We start from the raw sequence: 17,350 nt of genomic DNA, 5'->3' as shown, positions 1-17,350 counted from the left end.
TTTTTTTTTCCAGTTCAGGGTTTCTTGGATGTTATTACAGCATTCTTACAGCTGAAGGAAGTTAGGCCTTTTCCACACATTTTACATGAATTAATCCGAGGGGAATGTATTCCATTATGAAAAAAAAGAATGATCATTCTCAAAAGCTCATTTGCTGATCAGAGGAAAAACCAGATCGCTGGCTAGTATGAAAGCACAGGTTGGTGAAGTTTCAGTTGCGGCCATAGCATTACTGGAAGGACAGGTTTAATGAACAAATGGCCCCTACAGCCTGACACTACCATGGGAGCACAACGTGGATCAGAACAGTTTATCCTGAAGATCGTAATTCAAATATTCACAAAAGCAGAGCAGGTTGTGCTCTTTCATTATTAGTTTTCATCAATTACATAACATATTTCAAATAAGAGCAACACATGAAACAATAACCATACAAAAAAATTGCCAAAACACAAGCCAATTTCTTATACCCAAACAAATTCTGTTTATGTACTGTCTTCATTCTACTACCAAAAATGAGGTGCTTGTTGGCATTCCTCCATTTCAAACAAACAGCAGCTGCCACAAAGTGCAACTAGCCCAAGGAAGCTGTCTATAAAAGTCCTGACTGTAGGGGGGCCGGGGGGGAGGGAGTGGAAGAATAAAAAACCCCCCATCATCTTACACAGACACCACTGCATTTATGAGTGTGGTGTAGCTTCTCCAACCATGGAAAGTTTCTTATCTTCCGGTCTCCAAATCAGGACTGCCCAAGCAAAAAAACTCTGCTGTTTCATATTTAAAGCTTTCTCCAATTGATATTTTTCTTCTGTTACACAAAGGGGGGGGGGGGGGGGGTAGAAAGAGAAAAAAGAAAAGCACTCCTAAAACAAGCCACTATTTTATTTTGTAAATAATAATAGTATAAAGAGGGCAATGCAGCTGCATCACTTACATGTGATCATAAAGCAATGGCCCAGGGACAGGAGGATTATATCTACATTTTATATACCTTTTAATTTGCATCCTGTGAGAGAGCATCAGCTATTCTTGCTTTATTCTTTTTCAAACAGAAGAAAGTATCTTCCTCAAACCTTCCCCTGGAACCCAAGTTAAAAACATACATTCACGTATTATACAAACAAGAGCTGCAGCGAAGAGCAGTCATTTTGGGACCACAGCAGGAATACCTGGAAAGTGCGCTCCAGACAGCAAGCAAGAGGGAAGGTAACAACTGAATTGTCAGAGCTGACTACATCAGATCTTAGCTCTTTGGAGAGCAAAAGATGGAATTTCTGACACCTTTACACCAGCAGCTCCACTACTACAAGCCCACAGAACATCTGCCAGTGATCCAGAGAAGCAACATTTTCCAAACTATTTTCTTGTGATGTTAAATCAAAATAAAAGCCAAACAAAAATACTTTCCTATTAAATTATCCAAGCAGGCAGTCCTTGCAAATATCAAAAGAAAAATAAATACTTCCAAAATGGGTAGATAGGTCCTTTCTCAGTTTTGTATTCAGGAACAGTGGTTGGTAAAACACCTACTGCTAAGCCTCTATCTTCACACCCTTGAAGAGTTTGAAAACACCAGCTTCAAGCTGGTCGCTCATAATTGAGCAAACACATTTACTTCAAGCTCTGCTTGCGCTGAACTAGTTACTGAGTTTAATGTGTACACTATAAACTCTTCCTATAATGAAGAACAAAAATAATTAAGACCTGAATTATTCTGATTTACTATAGCATGATAAGCACTGAGGAGAGAGAAGTTGGAACATGAAGTTACTCAAGAACATAGCCAGTTTAACTACTATTTTATTACAGGTGGGGCAGGCAAAACAATCTCTTACTAATTTTATCGAGTACTTCCCAGCAGAAAAACCTTGGTGTTAGCCATTTTTTTCTCTGCCAGACTAAAATCATTAGAGCTGCAACCTTTTGTGCCAGATTCCTACAACAGAACAAACTGCTAAGAACACAGTAGGAAAATCAGTTTTGCATCTGGAGAACACTGCTTTGGCCACATGAAATAGCAAATTGAAATCCTCACAGCAGTCCACCCAAATTCCAGACATGCTGTATAAATCAGCATTCTTCTGAGGTTTACAAAAATATTTATTTAGCAGGTATTTTAGCAACTAAGATTTTGAAAGATTGTTTTCAAGGAGCTTCTCAATTCCTCCAGGTGGAATAACAGCACACGCACTATCTTTTCTACCATCCACACAGTTCGTAGTATCGAGAAGCCAGTACATTCCTAGCCCAGCAAGGCAGGATGCTCTGGACTACCAGAACAAAGACAGGCTTTCCCTGTAATGGCTTCCAGCTAGCAAGCTTCAGAGGTGCTTGGCAGTGCCCTGGCAGAGGAAAGCCGCCTTCTTCTGTGCTTACTATACCTGAATTTACCTCATCGGCAACTTTTACTTTTTTAAATCATAGATTTGAAGGATAAAACTAATACATCTAGAATTGGATGAGGTTATTTTTAAAAAAAAAAAAAAAAAAGAGAGGTAGAGCTCTGGGAAGAAAAAGTGCAACAAGACCCTGAGTTTTAAGAAATTAAACAAGTTTGAATATAAGCTCATTTTTAAGTAGTCCAAGATGGAGATTACAATTGGCTTGATGAGTCCAAAGATGAGGAACAAGAGTTAGATGAAGAGATAACACAGGATCTGAAGTTCTTGGTAGAGACAGCACAGGGGAAAAAAAAAAAATGGAAAGAACTGGTCTGTGCCTGCCAGACCACTCTCCTCTCCAAAAGCTGAATTATCACCCAAAATTCTGGAATCGCATAATACTTCTACTGTTGTCAGAAGCCTCTTGAATTCAATTACAGCAGTATGTACCTCAGCTCCTTTAATAATACTCCCTCTCTTGTGAATTGCTCCACACACCTGAACAGCAGACGCCCTTTCCATGAATGTGCTAACCTTGCAGATACAGCATGTGAGATTTGGGATAGCACCCTATTATTTAAGGGAAGGAAATTACACTAAAAATTACGCTTCTAAAATCACGTAATGAAAAGCAAAGCTGCACAAAAATTAAGACTGCTTTTATCTTCATTTGATTCCCCCTAGTTTGTGTACATTTGATATATTCTTTACTTATTTCCACTATTCACATCTTTGCAGAGGACTAATACCTCACAGGATCAATACAGACCCAAGCCGGGGGACAATACCACCCTGGTTAGCAAGGAGACTGCTGTTCCAGTTTGTCAAGCAAGCTGAAAAATACACTGGAAGATAAAGAAAAGTGGGAAAAGAATGGATAGCCTCTGAATAACTGTAGCTAAATATTGTGGAAAACTAAAATCTATCCCTAACAGCACCACAGCTAGACAAGTCACCCACACAATACTTTTCACAAGCAATTACTCAGGGCAGGATTTAAGATGGCTAAGATTAGGTGAGGTAAAAATTAGCTATCTGGACTCCATCCTGACAAGGAATACAGATTACCACCTTCAGAAGGCAGTAGAGCCCACCTACCCAGGACTGATATGCCCCTTCTGAAGGCCTAACTTTGCATCTCAACCCTACATTTCGGAACTGCTCAATGGTCAGAACTACAGCTGAGTTAGATTTAAACTAGAAAGTTTAGTATTAATCTAAATGTGGAGCAAAGTCCTATCAAAACCACAATGGCCACCAAGAATAAAAAAAGATAGTGCAAAAGCTAATGATACCCAGAGCTTGTACAGGTATAACCACCCCAGCAAGGCATCACACATTTAACAGTGACAATAAGATAAAAAACTGGGTGATCACCAAAAACAAACACCACCTGTTCCATTCACCAAGGCCACACAGTTTTTACTCTCCTTTTTGTTTTGCTGGATTCACAGTCCCACCTCTTCTCCTATGCCAGTTCTGGCACATGCTCAACTGATCAGTGATATGATTATACTCAGAGAAAATGATCCAGATGATTTTTTTTATTTCCCCCCCCCCCTCTGGGGGAAGGAGGGTTAAGAGAAGGTGAGGAACCAACGTAAAGCAAAAGATGCAAGTGTCCAGGAGCAAGAAAGAATGAGACTTTTCCCTTTGCAAGTTGTGACCTGCCAAAAATGGGTTATAATCTCATAGAGAAACAGCCAAAAATAAACCAGAGAACTTGTGAAAAACACAATGATTGGTAAATGACTCAAGGGGATCACAGAAATGAAACACAACTACCATCACATAATAAAGTCTCCTATATTTTAAGCTCTGTAACTGCTGAAGTTTGAAAGTAATTCTACAGAGGTTCTTACTCTATTTTCTCTCTGCAGGAACTCAAGCCCCTTCCACTACTTTGCCATGTGATAAATGTGTATGCTGTATGTCCCCTGGCAGACAGAAACTGAGGACACCATCTACTGTTTTGATTCTCAGTATATACGCAGCCGTCCACCTCCGCTACCAGCCTGACGTGATAAGTGGCAGGTAGAAACCTGAAAGGACGTGGCACTGCCCATGACAGCAACTTTGTATTTTGAAGTGGTATGCAAGTAAAAATGAAAACTGGGACACCACACATACGCCACCTCCTCCTGAGATAGTTTTAGAGCTTCAGTATCTGCAACACAATTTTATGTAGATGCAAGATAGCTGTTAAAACAAATGCACAGATTAATACACTGTTGCAACTAAAGCACAGATAGTAAGCATATTAAACACCCATATTTTTAAATGGTAGCATTAAAAACTGGGTATGAATATGGCACTAGGATTACTGTATGATAACAACACTGTCAATTTTAAGACTTTTTTTTTTAGGTAGCTCATTTCAAAAGAATAACACTGATAGTGGTGCTACTTCATGTCTTTCCTTATACGAGATCTTCTGTTAGCATTCAGATTTCTTTTGCACATATGAATGAACAGAATGCAAAACAGAGCACTCCAGATATTTCCCAACACATTTACAATATTGAAGATACTGAAATTCTCTTGCTTTCTGAGGGGGGAAAAAAAGGACTAAACCAGAGTACACTCATGTCAGAGGTTACTCTGATTACTGATAAAACTACTACTCTGATTACTATCAGTTACTATTACTGATAAAGCCCACAACACTCTGAGATCAGAGTACACAACCCCCTTCATGTACCCCCCTCCATCCAGGCAGGAGTTGGAGTCACCACTTCCTCGGCCTGCACATCCAGCCATCTACAAACGGGAATATCAATACACGGCAGGGGAGACAAACACAACGCAGCACTGGCTCTTCAGCTTACTCACTGCAAGGACAGAGGCAGAAACAGCTGCTGTCTGCAGTGTCCCTGCTCACACCCCTCACCTCCACGAGCACGTCTGCAACTCCAGCACCTTCTATCCTCGCCCTCATCCACCTAAAGTACAAAGGAGCGAGAGCATTTTCGGGGACTAAATACTAGCAATTTGCCATCTAATCCACAATGTTGACAAGGCTGAGCAACAACGATGAAACCACACCCTCATATTTCAGCCTGCATATTGTGAATTTATAATATTTTCCACTTTCAAACAACACCAATTTAGGCAGCTTTTGAAAGAACATGCTTCTCATGTGGCTGTACGTTGCCTCCTTTGGTCCCAAATCCAATTAAAAAATCTTGCAAATCATAAAAACATTTGGTAAACACGATCAGTCACTCATACTATTGTTCAAAATGGCTGTTTTGCAAATAAGACAGAAAATACAAGCTAAACTAAGTTTCAAATTAGTGATGTCTGCCATTATCAAATATGGCAACTCTGGCTACTACACTGGACGTGTTGAACACTCACAGTTGGAGCTGACCTTCAAAGATAATATAGTAAGCAGTTGTTTACTTTAAAAGCTTTAAAACTTTTTTTTTAAAGCTATCATCAAATAAATAAATTTGATGCACAAACACTTATACAAAATTTGGTATGCAAACTGAATGGCTATAAAATACCTTAGCTCTTAGGTAAGCCCTAAGATTTTTGGCTAGTAAAAACAGTGAGTAATTCAGACTAACTATAAAGTCATGCTACCATGAAAATATTGCACGTTTCATAGCTCAGCATACAATCGAGCACTGCTTCTAGGAACAAGCAATCCCTCTAGCCCACTGCAACTTCTGACCGTGGTACCCACCATTACCAGCAGCAGCACAAAGCAAAGAAAAAAAAACAGGCACAACTGTCCTAGCACATCATTCCAAGGGTGAATGCTGATGAGAACTTGGGGAAACCTCTATTTTAAGGATGCAATTACACCCAAGCAGAAAACCATAATGGTCTTTATGTGACAATAATTAGTTCTAAGTGTAATACATGTCCATTACCTTTATCCTCCCCAATTAAGGAAACTCTGAGTCTTTGGCAAGATCTGAAACACCGCATGCCAGCATCTGGTATTTACAGTCGTTTTGACTCGCAGCAACAAGAGTGACCATTACAATTCAGTGTTGTGTTTGAACAAAGGTAAGGTTCAAAAGGCTGAGAATGCAAACCTGTTGACGTGAGCAAACTCAACAGCTTTATTTCTTCTGCTCTGAAAGCTGACTACTCCTCTTGCACACTTTCATGATTCTGCTGCACTTACATTTTCTGTCGCTTGCAATGCCAGGATGATAATTTTATGTATCTCATTCTTGCTTGCTATGACAGCATATTAACAGCATAAACCCTTTTTTTGTTGTCTTTTATTAGGGAACTTTCTGTGATTCATGGAAGCTTAAACTTCTTGTTAAGGGGCAGTAGCCTATGGTTACAGCCTTTAGCTAAGAAGAATATGGGTATGGGGAATTGCCTAAATAAGTTGTCTTTGACTTTTTTCCAACTTTGTATCAACTAACTACAGTGCTCCACAGACATTTTCAAACAGTGGCAGCTTTGGTTTTGTATCCCAAAGGCAGCAGAGGAACAGAAAGTGAGGTTTTCCATGGTTTAAGGACATTACAACACTATTTCTTACTTTCTTTGGTAACAGCCAGCTATTATTAGAGACCATATGATTTAATGGATAGACTGAAGTAGACTGGAACTCAAGAGAACTTGATTCTTCTTGCAATTCAGCTGTAACTTGTACTGACAATGACTCTCTTTCTCTCTGCTTTCTTTCCCTCTCCTTTTATCATACCTACTCATATTTCAAATTACAAGACCATCCCATGTTATGTACCGGTATAGCATCATTTTTAACCAAATACCCTCCTATGTAGCATGGTCCAAAACCATTATTTGAATACGATTAATCTAATTGCCTCTTGCTACCATTAAAGAAACTGAGCTTTTTCCATTTCCCTCTCCATCCATCCTAATGCTTGCAGCAAGAATCAAAGGGTTTATCAATATCTTGCCTCCATCTGCCCTTTTTTCCTGTCAGAGTAATTTCTTTAACTCCCACCTTGTAAAGAAGATTAGCGTTGAATTCATTTCCCGCTTTAAAACCTACACTCAGCCTGTTCAAACGAGACCCATGTGCAACAGGAACTCTGCTCCACCAGACAACCAGGAGTGAGAATAGCTGTGGTTTGATACCACGTACAGCATTCGATGTCTTGATACTTTCACACAATGGAAGTCAGCACATCTAAAGTCACTCTTGTCATCCCATAGCTGGTAATCCCACCTGCATTCTAGGAGTTTTCTATGCTAATAACAGGTGATCTTCAACCAGCTTAAAACACGTACGTATATGTTTGCAATACAGGCTAAAGAGCAAATTGTATATATGTTCCCACTGAGATAGGTATGTGCGTATGGCAAATCTGTTAAGTACTCATGAAAATAAGAACATTACCTTAACACTATAAGAATCACTATTGGTAACATGTTGCTACACTACCTACAAACAAATCCCACTCCAACAAGACAAAACATTTTCATGACAAAAGCCTTCACTTCTTGGCATAAATTATATACAACTTCTGTATTTTCAGTTACACTGGTAAACCCATTGCCAGCCTGCAATTTTCATGGGAAAAATGAGGCAGGAAACCTGTGAATCACTACAGCAGGCTCTAAATGTTGTATGAAAAAACATGCCCACTGCACTGAGGGAATACAGCGCTGCTATTTCTGCTAGTATGTTCAATTTGGTTCAAACAAAACAGAGAGAGAGAAGTCTTTCATACACAGAATTCTTTGTAGAAAACCTACTTTCTTATATTGTTTTTTAAAATGCATCTTTTCGCACAACCTTTAGAGGTACGTTCTTCTTCACGGTTTCTTACAGGTAGGGCATTTCTCAAAGCTGAACCCCAATCGGGGGCTTTACTTTTTTTTTTTTTTTTTACAAAGTAAAAAAGTTACAGAACCCTTAAGTGATTTTCCAGTTTGTGTTAACATTTCATTCAATGGAAGCTGATCCATATCCCTTTCTTTCCTACTATCATTTCAATGCAAATAACATACAATGCTTCTTTCAAAATTTCCATACATGACATGAATTCACATACAATACTATAAGCAGCAAAATTCCCAAAAGCACTCTTGCACATTTCTTCAGTTTGTACGGCACTAATATTTGTGACTATCACAGGATCTCAAGCAGGCCTTTCTTAATTTTACGTTAAACACATGCTTTTCCATAGGGTGTATGACTTAAATAAGCCTTATACAAACACTTTGTTAGGGCTACTGTGATTTAAGCTACCTCCTGCCTAACTACAGGTGAAGAAAAACAGACCTCCTAGCAAGCACCAAAGATCAATAAATCTTACACTGTCAAACAAGGAGGAAAAGTTTTTACATGTATTTAAAATATCAAGTACATCTGCAATTAAATTAGGTATTAGAGAGTCAAATACAAAATGAAAAAGACTAATGTACTTCAAAGTTTTACTCTCTATTAAAGTGTTAATTAATATATTAACATTAGCGCTAATCTACCGAAATCCTTTAAAGTGTTTTAAAACTAATCAACACAGCACCATTACTGCGAATACTTAAAACACGTAGTCTTAAATGCATACATTACAATTTCATAAAATAAAAATAGGGTTTAGAATCCCAATTTTAATCAGGCTACTCCATTATGGAGTGTTCACATACATATATACACACACACACACTTTTTTTCACCATGAAGCATAACCCTTTGTTCCATAATCCCCAGTTGTATGTTTAATGATCACACATAAAACACTTCCATCAAAAAGAAAAACCGCAGTTCTAGCACGTTTAATTCTTTGCAAATGAACATCTACATTGCTGAAATGGCATTAGAGTGACAAATGACTATAATCCAATGGCCCAAGGCCAGCAACTTCTATTACAACAGATTTGGCTGATTTGTACGACACAGCATGTTGCACGTATATCACTAAACAGAAATCAGACTGCTTAGTTTACCTTTAAACAAAACCCCACTTAACTTTACAAGTATTTTAACAGCTACATGAATGGAAAAAGCAGTGTGTCTAAGCAGTTGCCTACAAAAAATGGATTCCTTACTAGGTACATGGCTGGATCCATTCTAAAAAGTCTCCGAATCAGTGCTATAGTCTAGAATGCACAGAATAGCAGTGATTCACAAAAACTGTGGGTTTTATTCCATTATTTGCATGCTGCCACATAGTTCTAAATTTAAGTTCTATGTCAGTTTTCCTAGACTTCCTTTTTTTAAGTCAACCAACCCACATTCACCCACTGTATTGTGCGTGGATTCACCATTCATATTTTAGGAAGATAAATGATACCTGCTGGCTACCTAAACTCACAGCTTCAGCTGCAGCCTGAATTCCCAAGACCACAGAAGCCTAGAACAACTACTCACTCCATCAGCAAAAGCTCTAGCAAAAGGACCAACCCAGCCCCTTCTGAGCAATGAAAGCAGGACTCAAAAAAAAAAAAAAAAAAGAAACTCCCAAAAGGGAGATAAATCCAGCTTCTTCACCCCTTTAAAACACAGAACAGCAACTGAGCAGGACAGGGGAGAAGCAGCAGCTACAGCAAGATGATGCATTCAAACACCTCTCTCCAAATCCACCCACTGGCAGCCCTTGCCCAGAGCCACCTTCCATTTTGTGTTCAGGGTTCCCCCCATAGTTTTCAGCACATTTCAGGAACCTGACAGACAGAATCCACACTGTCCTCTCTTCAAACACTTCTTTCTGCCCGTAAGGACACTGTACCATTAGACACATCTGCATGGATGCAAGCAAGCTAGCACAAGAAACTCATCCAGCTGCATAACAACCATTTTTTTAAGATTATTTTTGAGACAGATCGATTTCCTAATCAAGGTGACCCACAAATGTCAGGCAATACACTGCAAAGACAGCACAGAACAAATGCCTACAGACTGCTGCGTTTTCAGTTTTGTTTTTTTTCTTCCAGAAACAGCACCAGCTTAAGGGAACATCAAACTACACCCTGCCAGTGAGCAACACTCCAAGCCAGCCATAAAAGAGGTAGGTCGCAGTGCAGTATTTCAGGGAGTCAGATTGCATGCCATGTTCCGAGTTCCAGTTATTCTGGTTGCCAGGCCAGACACAGGCTTGGGTGAGGATGAGCAGCTTACGAGCTTGTTCAGCTTTTTCCAAACTCAAACTCTACTGGTTTTTACTCCAGCTGGGTTTTGGGGCAATACGGTACACTTAAAATGGCACTGAGTTAACCTGACACCACAGTAATGGTGAAAGAACAAAACAAGCATAAATGATTCATTCTGCTATGGTATCCTTTCTCCTGCTTAACTCGTTTTCACAAGATTTATAAATGATGCGTTTGTATTCTTTCTATGAAAAACAATAGGAAAAGTGGCTAAAACAACTGTTTATACAGTTCCTACAGAGGATTACTCTTTCCAAACAGGGAAATAGTTTTTAAAATATCTTTTTTTTTTTAAGAAGATTTTTAGATGACCTTGATGACAAATAGTTTCAACTATATCCCGTGCTAAATCAGCTCAACATTTGTAGTGTCATACAAAACCTTTAGTGATACAACAGGTTTACTTCTAGCTCACCTTAATAAAAAAAAAAATCTTACAGATTTTAAATATATTCAGAACTCGCCCAGAAAACTGACAGCAACACTTAAGCATCTCATTAAATGATTATGAAATAATGACACGGAATACAGAGGTGCAAACAACCAGCAATATCTAAACTGTGTTACCATATACTCACGTGGTTGCTGACTAGCTGGCCACCCAAAATTAATGCCCCTTTGAAAATATATGATATGGTCATGTTTCATTTTTAGAATGTGCAAGCTGATTGATGAAATATTTCTGCCCACTATTACATGACTCCATTAATTGGCAGAAATTTAACTACGCATTTTAGCTATCAGAAGAGCATGATTTCCTTGACTTTTTTTTCCCCATGTGACAAAAAAAGTCTGAATTACGATACACTCAAATTACAGTCACACAGAAAAACTACGCACTTTTGCCTAGGACTCTGCATTACGACACGAACATGACGACTAAATAACGTTATTTAGTCTTGTGCTCAGAACAGCCAATTTTTATCAAAACTCTCTAATTTTTCTACTGATCTGCAAGACTACCATCCTAAAATAAAAAGGAAACATCTCCATGTAAAACTGCATCCCTGAACTTATTTTCAGGTTCTCCATCCAAAAAAGTCCAAATCATTGTTACCTTACTTCAGCATTACAGCACTGCATTGCTCTAGAATATGCATCCACATAAATCCCAGACAGCATTTAAAGAAACTGTTTACATGGGGGGGGGAACAAAACACAAAAATAGGCTGTGTATAATGACATGAACAAAGCATTAACTGAAAGGTATCTCACAGATTTGCTTCCAAATGATATATAAATTTAAGCAGCAATCCTCACAAGACCTAAACATCTACCTTTACCTTCAGGGGGGTTGATTTAAAATAGTCTACGTACAAGTTACTACTAAAGATGAATTTACAGTCTAGGTTTAATTACAGCTATGCAGTGCTTCACCATAAACTAAATCATCAGCTGAACTCTTTTTTTTATTTCCAGGTACACCAACTTAATGAAGTACAGACACAAAAATGTCCTTAATTCTTCTAAATCAAGAAAAAAGCTGCAATGTAAAACCCAGTCTTATCAAACTGACCACATGCACTGCTGTCTAGTACTGAGGGGAGGGGAAAGCAGCAAGTAAAACAGCTTCTGAGTTGGACACTGAATCCTTTCGATATATGTGCCATTCATTCATTCATTAGGGTAGTAAAAAAAGTGTGCAAAACTAAGTGAGTTTCCTCCACTCCGAAAGAAAAGTTGAAGGATACAAAATTTTAAAACAACTTTAAACAAACTCCAGAAACTGCAACTGCCCTCAGAACACCCATGTTAACAAAATCACGTCCCTCTTTCTCTCAAAGATAAATAAATCAAGCTAGACAAGAAACGTCATGTTAGTTTTCACCGATCACAAACTTTTCTTTATGGAAAAATAATTGTCAGTGCCACTAGTGCATAATTTTATTACATGTGTACCTTAACTGCCCTTCAGAAAAAAACAGAATTCAGAATAAAGCATCACCTTATTTAAAACACTTAAAATTTATGAAAGACATTTTCCACCACAAAAGACATGGTTTCTTAACAAAATTATCTTTAACACGATCAAAGTTTTCTAAACTTTATTATTTGCTAAAAACAAAGTTGTATGAAGTCTTGCAAATAAACACCTCAGCGCACCACACATATCGCCTGACATTTTTGCTTTAAAGGTTTTTGGGAGAAAAACCTTACAAGGAAAAAATAGTAAAGTCAACTCATTCAATCATTTGCTCTAAGCACACACTAGATTAGACCAGGAATCGAGCTTTTAACTGCCAGTGAAAAACTACCACGACTGCAGGTTTTTTTTACTCCGTGCACAAATCTTCTGACTGGTTTAGTTAGTGGGAGACAGGGAAACTGCACACGCATCCCCATGCATAATAATCTTGCAACACTCAGCCCTTTGCACCCCAATGCATTGAGATTTATTGAGTGTTTGGGCGGGGGGGGGGGGGGGGGGGGATTAGTTTACAAATCTCCTTATTCCCTTCTCATTATAGAATCACTTCTGTCTCTCCCCCTCCAAAAAAAAAAAAAAAAAAAAAGCCCAACCTATCGACTCTCTTCCAACCATCCTCTCTTCGTAATGGCTCAGATGGGGTACAGCACCCAGTTCACCCCGCGAAGGACTCCTGCAGGCCTCCTCCGCTCCTTCCCCCTCGCCAAGGCGCGGTGACACCGGCGCAGCGAGGGGGCGAGCCCCAGCACGCTGGGCCCCTCCGCGGGGCAGGGCCGCCGCCGGGAGCGCGGCAGGCCGCCGTCCCGACCGGCAGGGAGGCCCCTCCACCGCCCTGAGGAGATTCAATGAAGCTGCAGAATCACCCTGGGCCTAGTCCCAGCCACCACGCTCCCCCCCTCGGCGAGCCGCGCCGCAGGGCCCGGCCGCCCCTCCGAGCCCGTCAGGGGCCCCCCGCAGCGCCCCGGGCCGGCAGCGCGGGGGCAGCCAGTACCTGGGCACTGTTCACAGCCATGGCGCCCCGCGTCCGTGGGGAGCTTGGCGTCTCCCAGGCGCCTCACGCTGCTGCCCCCGCCGCCGCCATCTTCTCTCTCGCACGCACCAGCCGGGCGGGCAGGCGGCACGCACTGCGCCTGCGCACAGCGCCGCCGGGGAGGGGCGGGGCGGGGCGGGCGCGCCTCTGCGCCTGCGTGCGGGCCGGGCGGCGGTGGCGGGCGGTGGAGGCGCAAGCGCAGTGGCGGCCGAGCAGGGGGCGGAGCGGCCCTGAGGAAGGGGCCCGGCGGCGGGGAGTGGCGGGCGCTGCGGGCTCGGCGGGGCGGACACCGCCCGCGGGGCCGCCTCCCTGAGGGGGGAGCTGGGCAGCCCGAGGCGGGAAGGAGGGCGAGGCTGCCAAAAAACTTCGCCTTCAGCCTTCAGGCGTCATCTGGGGTGGGGGAGCTGCCGTGAGGCGGGCGGCCATGAGGCCGCCGTGAGGCGGGCCCGGGCTGAGGCGAGCCTGTCGCCTCCGGAGCCAGTGGCGGGAGCTTGGTCCCACACTGCTGGAGCTGCAGCCGTTGGCCCAGCTGAGTAACCTGGGCAAGGTAGCGCAGCTGGCCCTGTGCTACTGGAGTAAGGTAGTGCCGTGCAGGAGAAACGCAGCTGAAAAAATGCAAGCATGCAAGCAGCCAGGCTGCCCCCAAGGACTTTTGTCATGGGTTCACCTCGAAAGTCTGTAAAAGGCTGCGTGACAAGGGTTACTCCGGCAGGTGAGAAGTAGGCTGCGTGCCCATGTTCTGGCAGAGCGAGGCTGTCCCACGTCTGTCCTAAATAACAAGAGTGGGAATGGGTTCAGCGTTTGTATCTATGGAAAAAAATTAAGTGACTTAAGCCAATCTCATTATTTTGAGAGGACTGAGTCATAACTGAATACTGAAACCCCGAGGCAAGAATCCATTAAATTAATCGCTAATTTACTCCATATTTTTTCCTTAAACAAACTACCAAATCCTGCAAAAGTCTACTTCAGTTGGGAAGGAAGTGTTAGAGAAAGCTTAACGTTACTGTGGAAGTTGAAGAGAAGAAAAGGAAATAAAGAACTTTGGCTGCTCGCAGAGGAGGTTTCACTGAAAGTGGAAAGAAGGTTCATCCACCTCTCAACGATAGGGACATTTCCCTCTCATTTTATGAAGTGCAATGTTTTACATGTGCTCATGACAGTAATGGGAAGGAATGACAGTAAATTATTTTCTATATCAGCTTCTGTCCTTTTAGTTGATGCACCCTGCTGCCATTCCCTTTCTTTTGTTTCTAGCAAGTGTTGCTCTTCTGTCCTAAGGCAGAGAACTAGCAGTGAAAATGACTGTTGAATATTAAAAGAAAGAAATAAAAAAGGGAGACAAATGTATAGGCTTTTTGCATACAGCATTTCAAACATCTGAAACCCCCTCTCCCCATGGGAGTCTAATTTACAAGGTAAATAATGGAGTGAAAACCCTTACGTAGCTCATCTGGTTGAAGGCAAAATTCCCTTCTGCCCACAGTACTGCCTAAGTAAACTGACTGTTTTTGCTGGAAAGGCTGCCCCTTCAAATGGCTGAAAATACAAATGAGCACAGTGCCTCCCGCCTGAAAACCAGTTAATTCAAATGCCAGTGCTGTTGAAAGCCGAAGCTGATGGTGAAAACTGACGTGGGCAGAAAGGATGTCACTGTCTCGTAGTTCAGCAATGCTTGAAACACCTTCAATTTTATCCTGTCTTAATACAGTTTCATTGTAAAGTCTGTTAACATTTTACCACAATATTTTGTAATAATGTAAGTTTTGTAAGTTTATTGCAAGGCATGCTTTGAAGACACTTACCTGCTGGAAAGTTTCCACCTCAGTTCTGTTTCATCATTCATTTTTGCCATTTGTAGTGGTCTAATTTCGTTACTGCTTACTGCATTGCACAAATCAGTTTTATTTTCTTCTATCCTTCATGCCAGTGGCCATGACTTATAGCTCCCAAACAACATGTTGCTTTTCCGCCTGTAAAAAAGTGGTGCTGTATTTTTCTTCCTGTGTATCCACGTTCTTAAGATGCACGCAGTAATGTTCCTAATAACACGGTACTGACTTAGCTATTTTGTGAACTGATCAACAAGGCTATGGAGCTAAGTCAGGATTGTCTGACATTAGCTAGTGAGCTGAATAAACGACTCCCGAGTCAGCTGTCTCCCAGTCGCTACTGTAATTGTTCTTATCCTATCGAAAATGCAAAGTGCTTGGGAATGGCTCACCCTTCCATACCATACTCCTCATGATTTCACTAGGTCATAAGACCTGTGCTCATGGCAGTGCCCAGGAGGTGAAGGATTTATACACCTGACTTTTCTGAATTAACCGGTGGGACCCACACATCTGTTCTTTCAGGGGCAGAAGGGAATCTCTTCCTGTAGCGTTGCAAGAACCGGTTGATCACTGCGGAAGGTTTACTGCTGGCCATGTAAAGCTTCCTCCTAGTGCTAAGACCTCTAGGAGCTCTCAAGACTTTTTCTTCAGAGATGCAGAACTTTTATCCCAATAGTTTCTAGGTACAGTAAGGGCTCTCCTACTTCTCCAGTCATTCTGGTAATGAGCTTCAACTGGGAAGAAAAAAACCAGTCAGCACTATACTGTGTTTTGGGGGGACCGAGACACAGAAAGCTAAGGTGGCTGCTGTGTAGAGAAAAAACAGCAATATTATTTAAAGCACCAGGAGTCTAAGGGACCATAGTGGTACCAGCCTCGTGCCCGTAATGGCACACGAAGAGTGTCGGGGAGGGAGCTCTTTTCACTCCACCCACACCGTTGCCTGCCATGAAGTATTTACACGCAGCGGTCATCTTCCCTGGTTGGATCTCAGGGAGGGACTTCTGCTCGTGGGTCAATTGGCTCCTCCTATTTTAAGTTTTCAATAGAAACCCAGCCTCCTCTAGGTCAACGTCCACGGAGATGTCATTGGCATGGTCCATCGAATCAGCTGCGACAGTGCTCCTCCAGCGCAAGGACCACAGAGACGCCGTGAACTTTGCCAGAGGTAAATCGAGCTGTTTTCACCGTGGTCGTGGGGGCACAGGAGCTGTTGTATGATGTGGTGCCTATGAAGAAGGAACAGAAGTCACTGCTGAAGGAGGTCCCTTTTGCTGCTCGTGGTTATAATAAAACATTTTTACAACCCCGATAAAGTGCTTCTCCTTCCTTTGTAGAACTTGCTTAGGTCCTTCTTGTCGAACCTCTTTTTTGGACAGCTGCTTGTGCTGGATAGTCACTCCTGAGGTTTTCCTAAAGCCTCATACTTCAGAGTACCCTGAGTATGAAACAAACTTGCAGAATAACATTTGAACTTTCTGTGGCCTAAATTGCACAGGCCAGCAACAGGCATCCCGGTGTTTACAACGGGAAGTAGAGACGGCAGCAGCGCAGGAATGGTTATGCAGGTAGAAGCAGGTAGAGCAGAGCAGCACAGGACACCAATAGGAGGTGTTTCATTCCAAAAATGCATTAAGGCAAACCTGACTTCAAACTCCATAGTCCTAAATTTGCTGAAAATTTGTAACAAATACATTTCATTTGTCAATGGAAGGAACTTAAGCATGGCCTAGTTCAAGTTAACCTGAAACAAATTTGAAGTCTGGACAAGCCTTTAGTAGATCATGTGGATGCTTGACTCAGTATGTTCTGTGTTTCGATTATCTATGCAGACCTTTTGGCTGAATTATTTGTGACTTATTCATCCTTATCTTAAAAACACGGCCTCTCTCATCTCATGCAATTGTCTATTTTAGGGCTGCAGTCTCAAAAGAACCCGCAAGTCTCTATCTCACCTTCCTTTCACGTTCTATCACCAAACCCATCATGATAAAGGCAAATTTTTATCAAAGCTATTCTGAGTTCCATAAAGAGCCTATGTGATGCTAAAAAAAAATGCGTGGGGTATCAACAAACC

The 17,350-nt window shown here is 41.6% G+C and overlaps 1 protein-coding gene across 3 annotated transcripts in view; it reads right to left on the bottom strand.

Annotated features, from left to right (window-relative positions):
- USP10 (ubiquitin specific peptidase 10) overlaps positions 1-13,545 on the bottom strand; it is a 58,210-nt gene extending 44,665 nt beyond the window's left edge. For 2 of the 3 annotated variants that reach the window (XM_072872513.1, XM_072872515.1), the window contains exon 1: positions 13,400-13,545. In XM_072872513.1, the coding sequence (XP_072728614.1) occupies positions 13,400-13,420 (21 nt within the window). In that variant the 5' untranslated portion in view covers positions 13,421-13,545. The remainder of the gene's footprint in view (positions 1-13,399) is intronic. The other variant, XM_072872514.1, reaches the window with a different exon arrangement.
- Between the last annotated feature and the right edge of the window lie 3,805 nt (positions 13,546-17,350).

Source organism: Ciconia boyciana, chromosome 9 (genome assembly GCF_034638445.1).
Source record: "Ciconia boyciana chromosome 9, ASM3463844v1, whole genome shotgun sequence".
NCBI lineage: Eukaryota > Metazoa > Chordata > Aves > Ciconiiformes > Ciconiidae > Ciconia > Ciconia boyciana.
The sequence above is the reverse complement of the archived record's forward strand: the minus strand, read 5'-3'. Positions and strand labels throughout refer to the sequence as shown.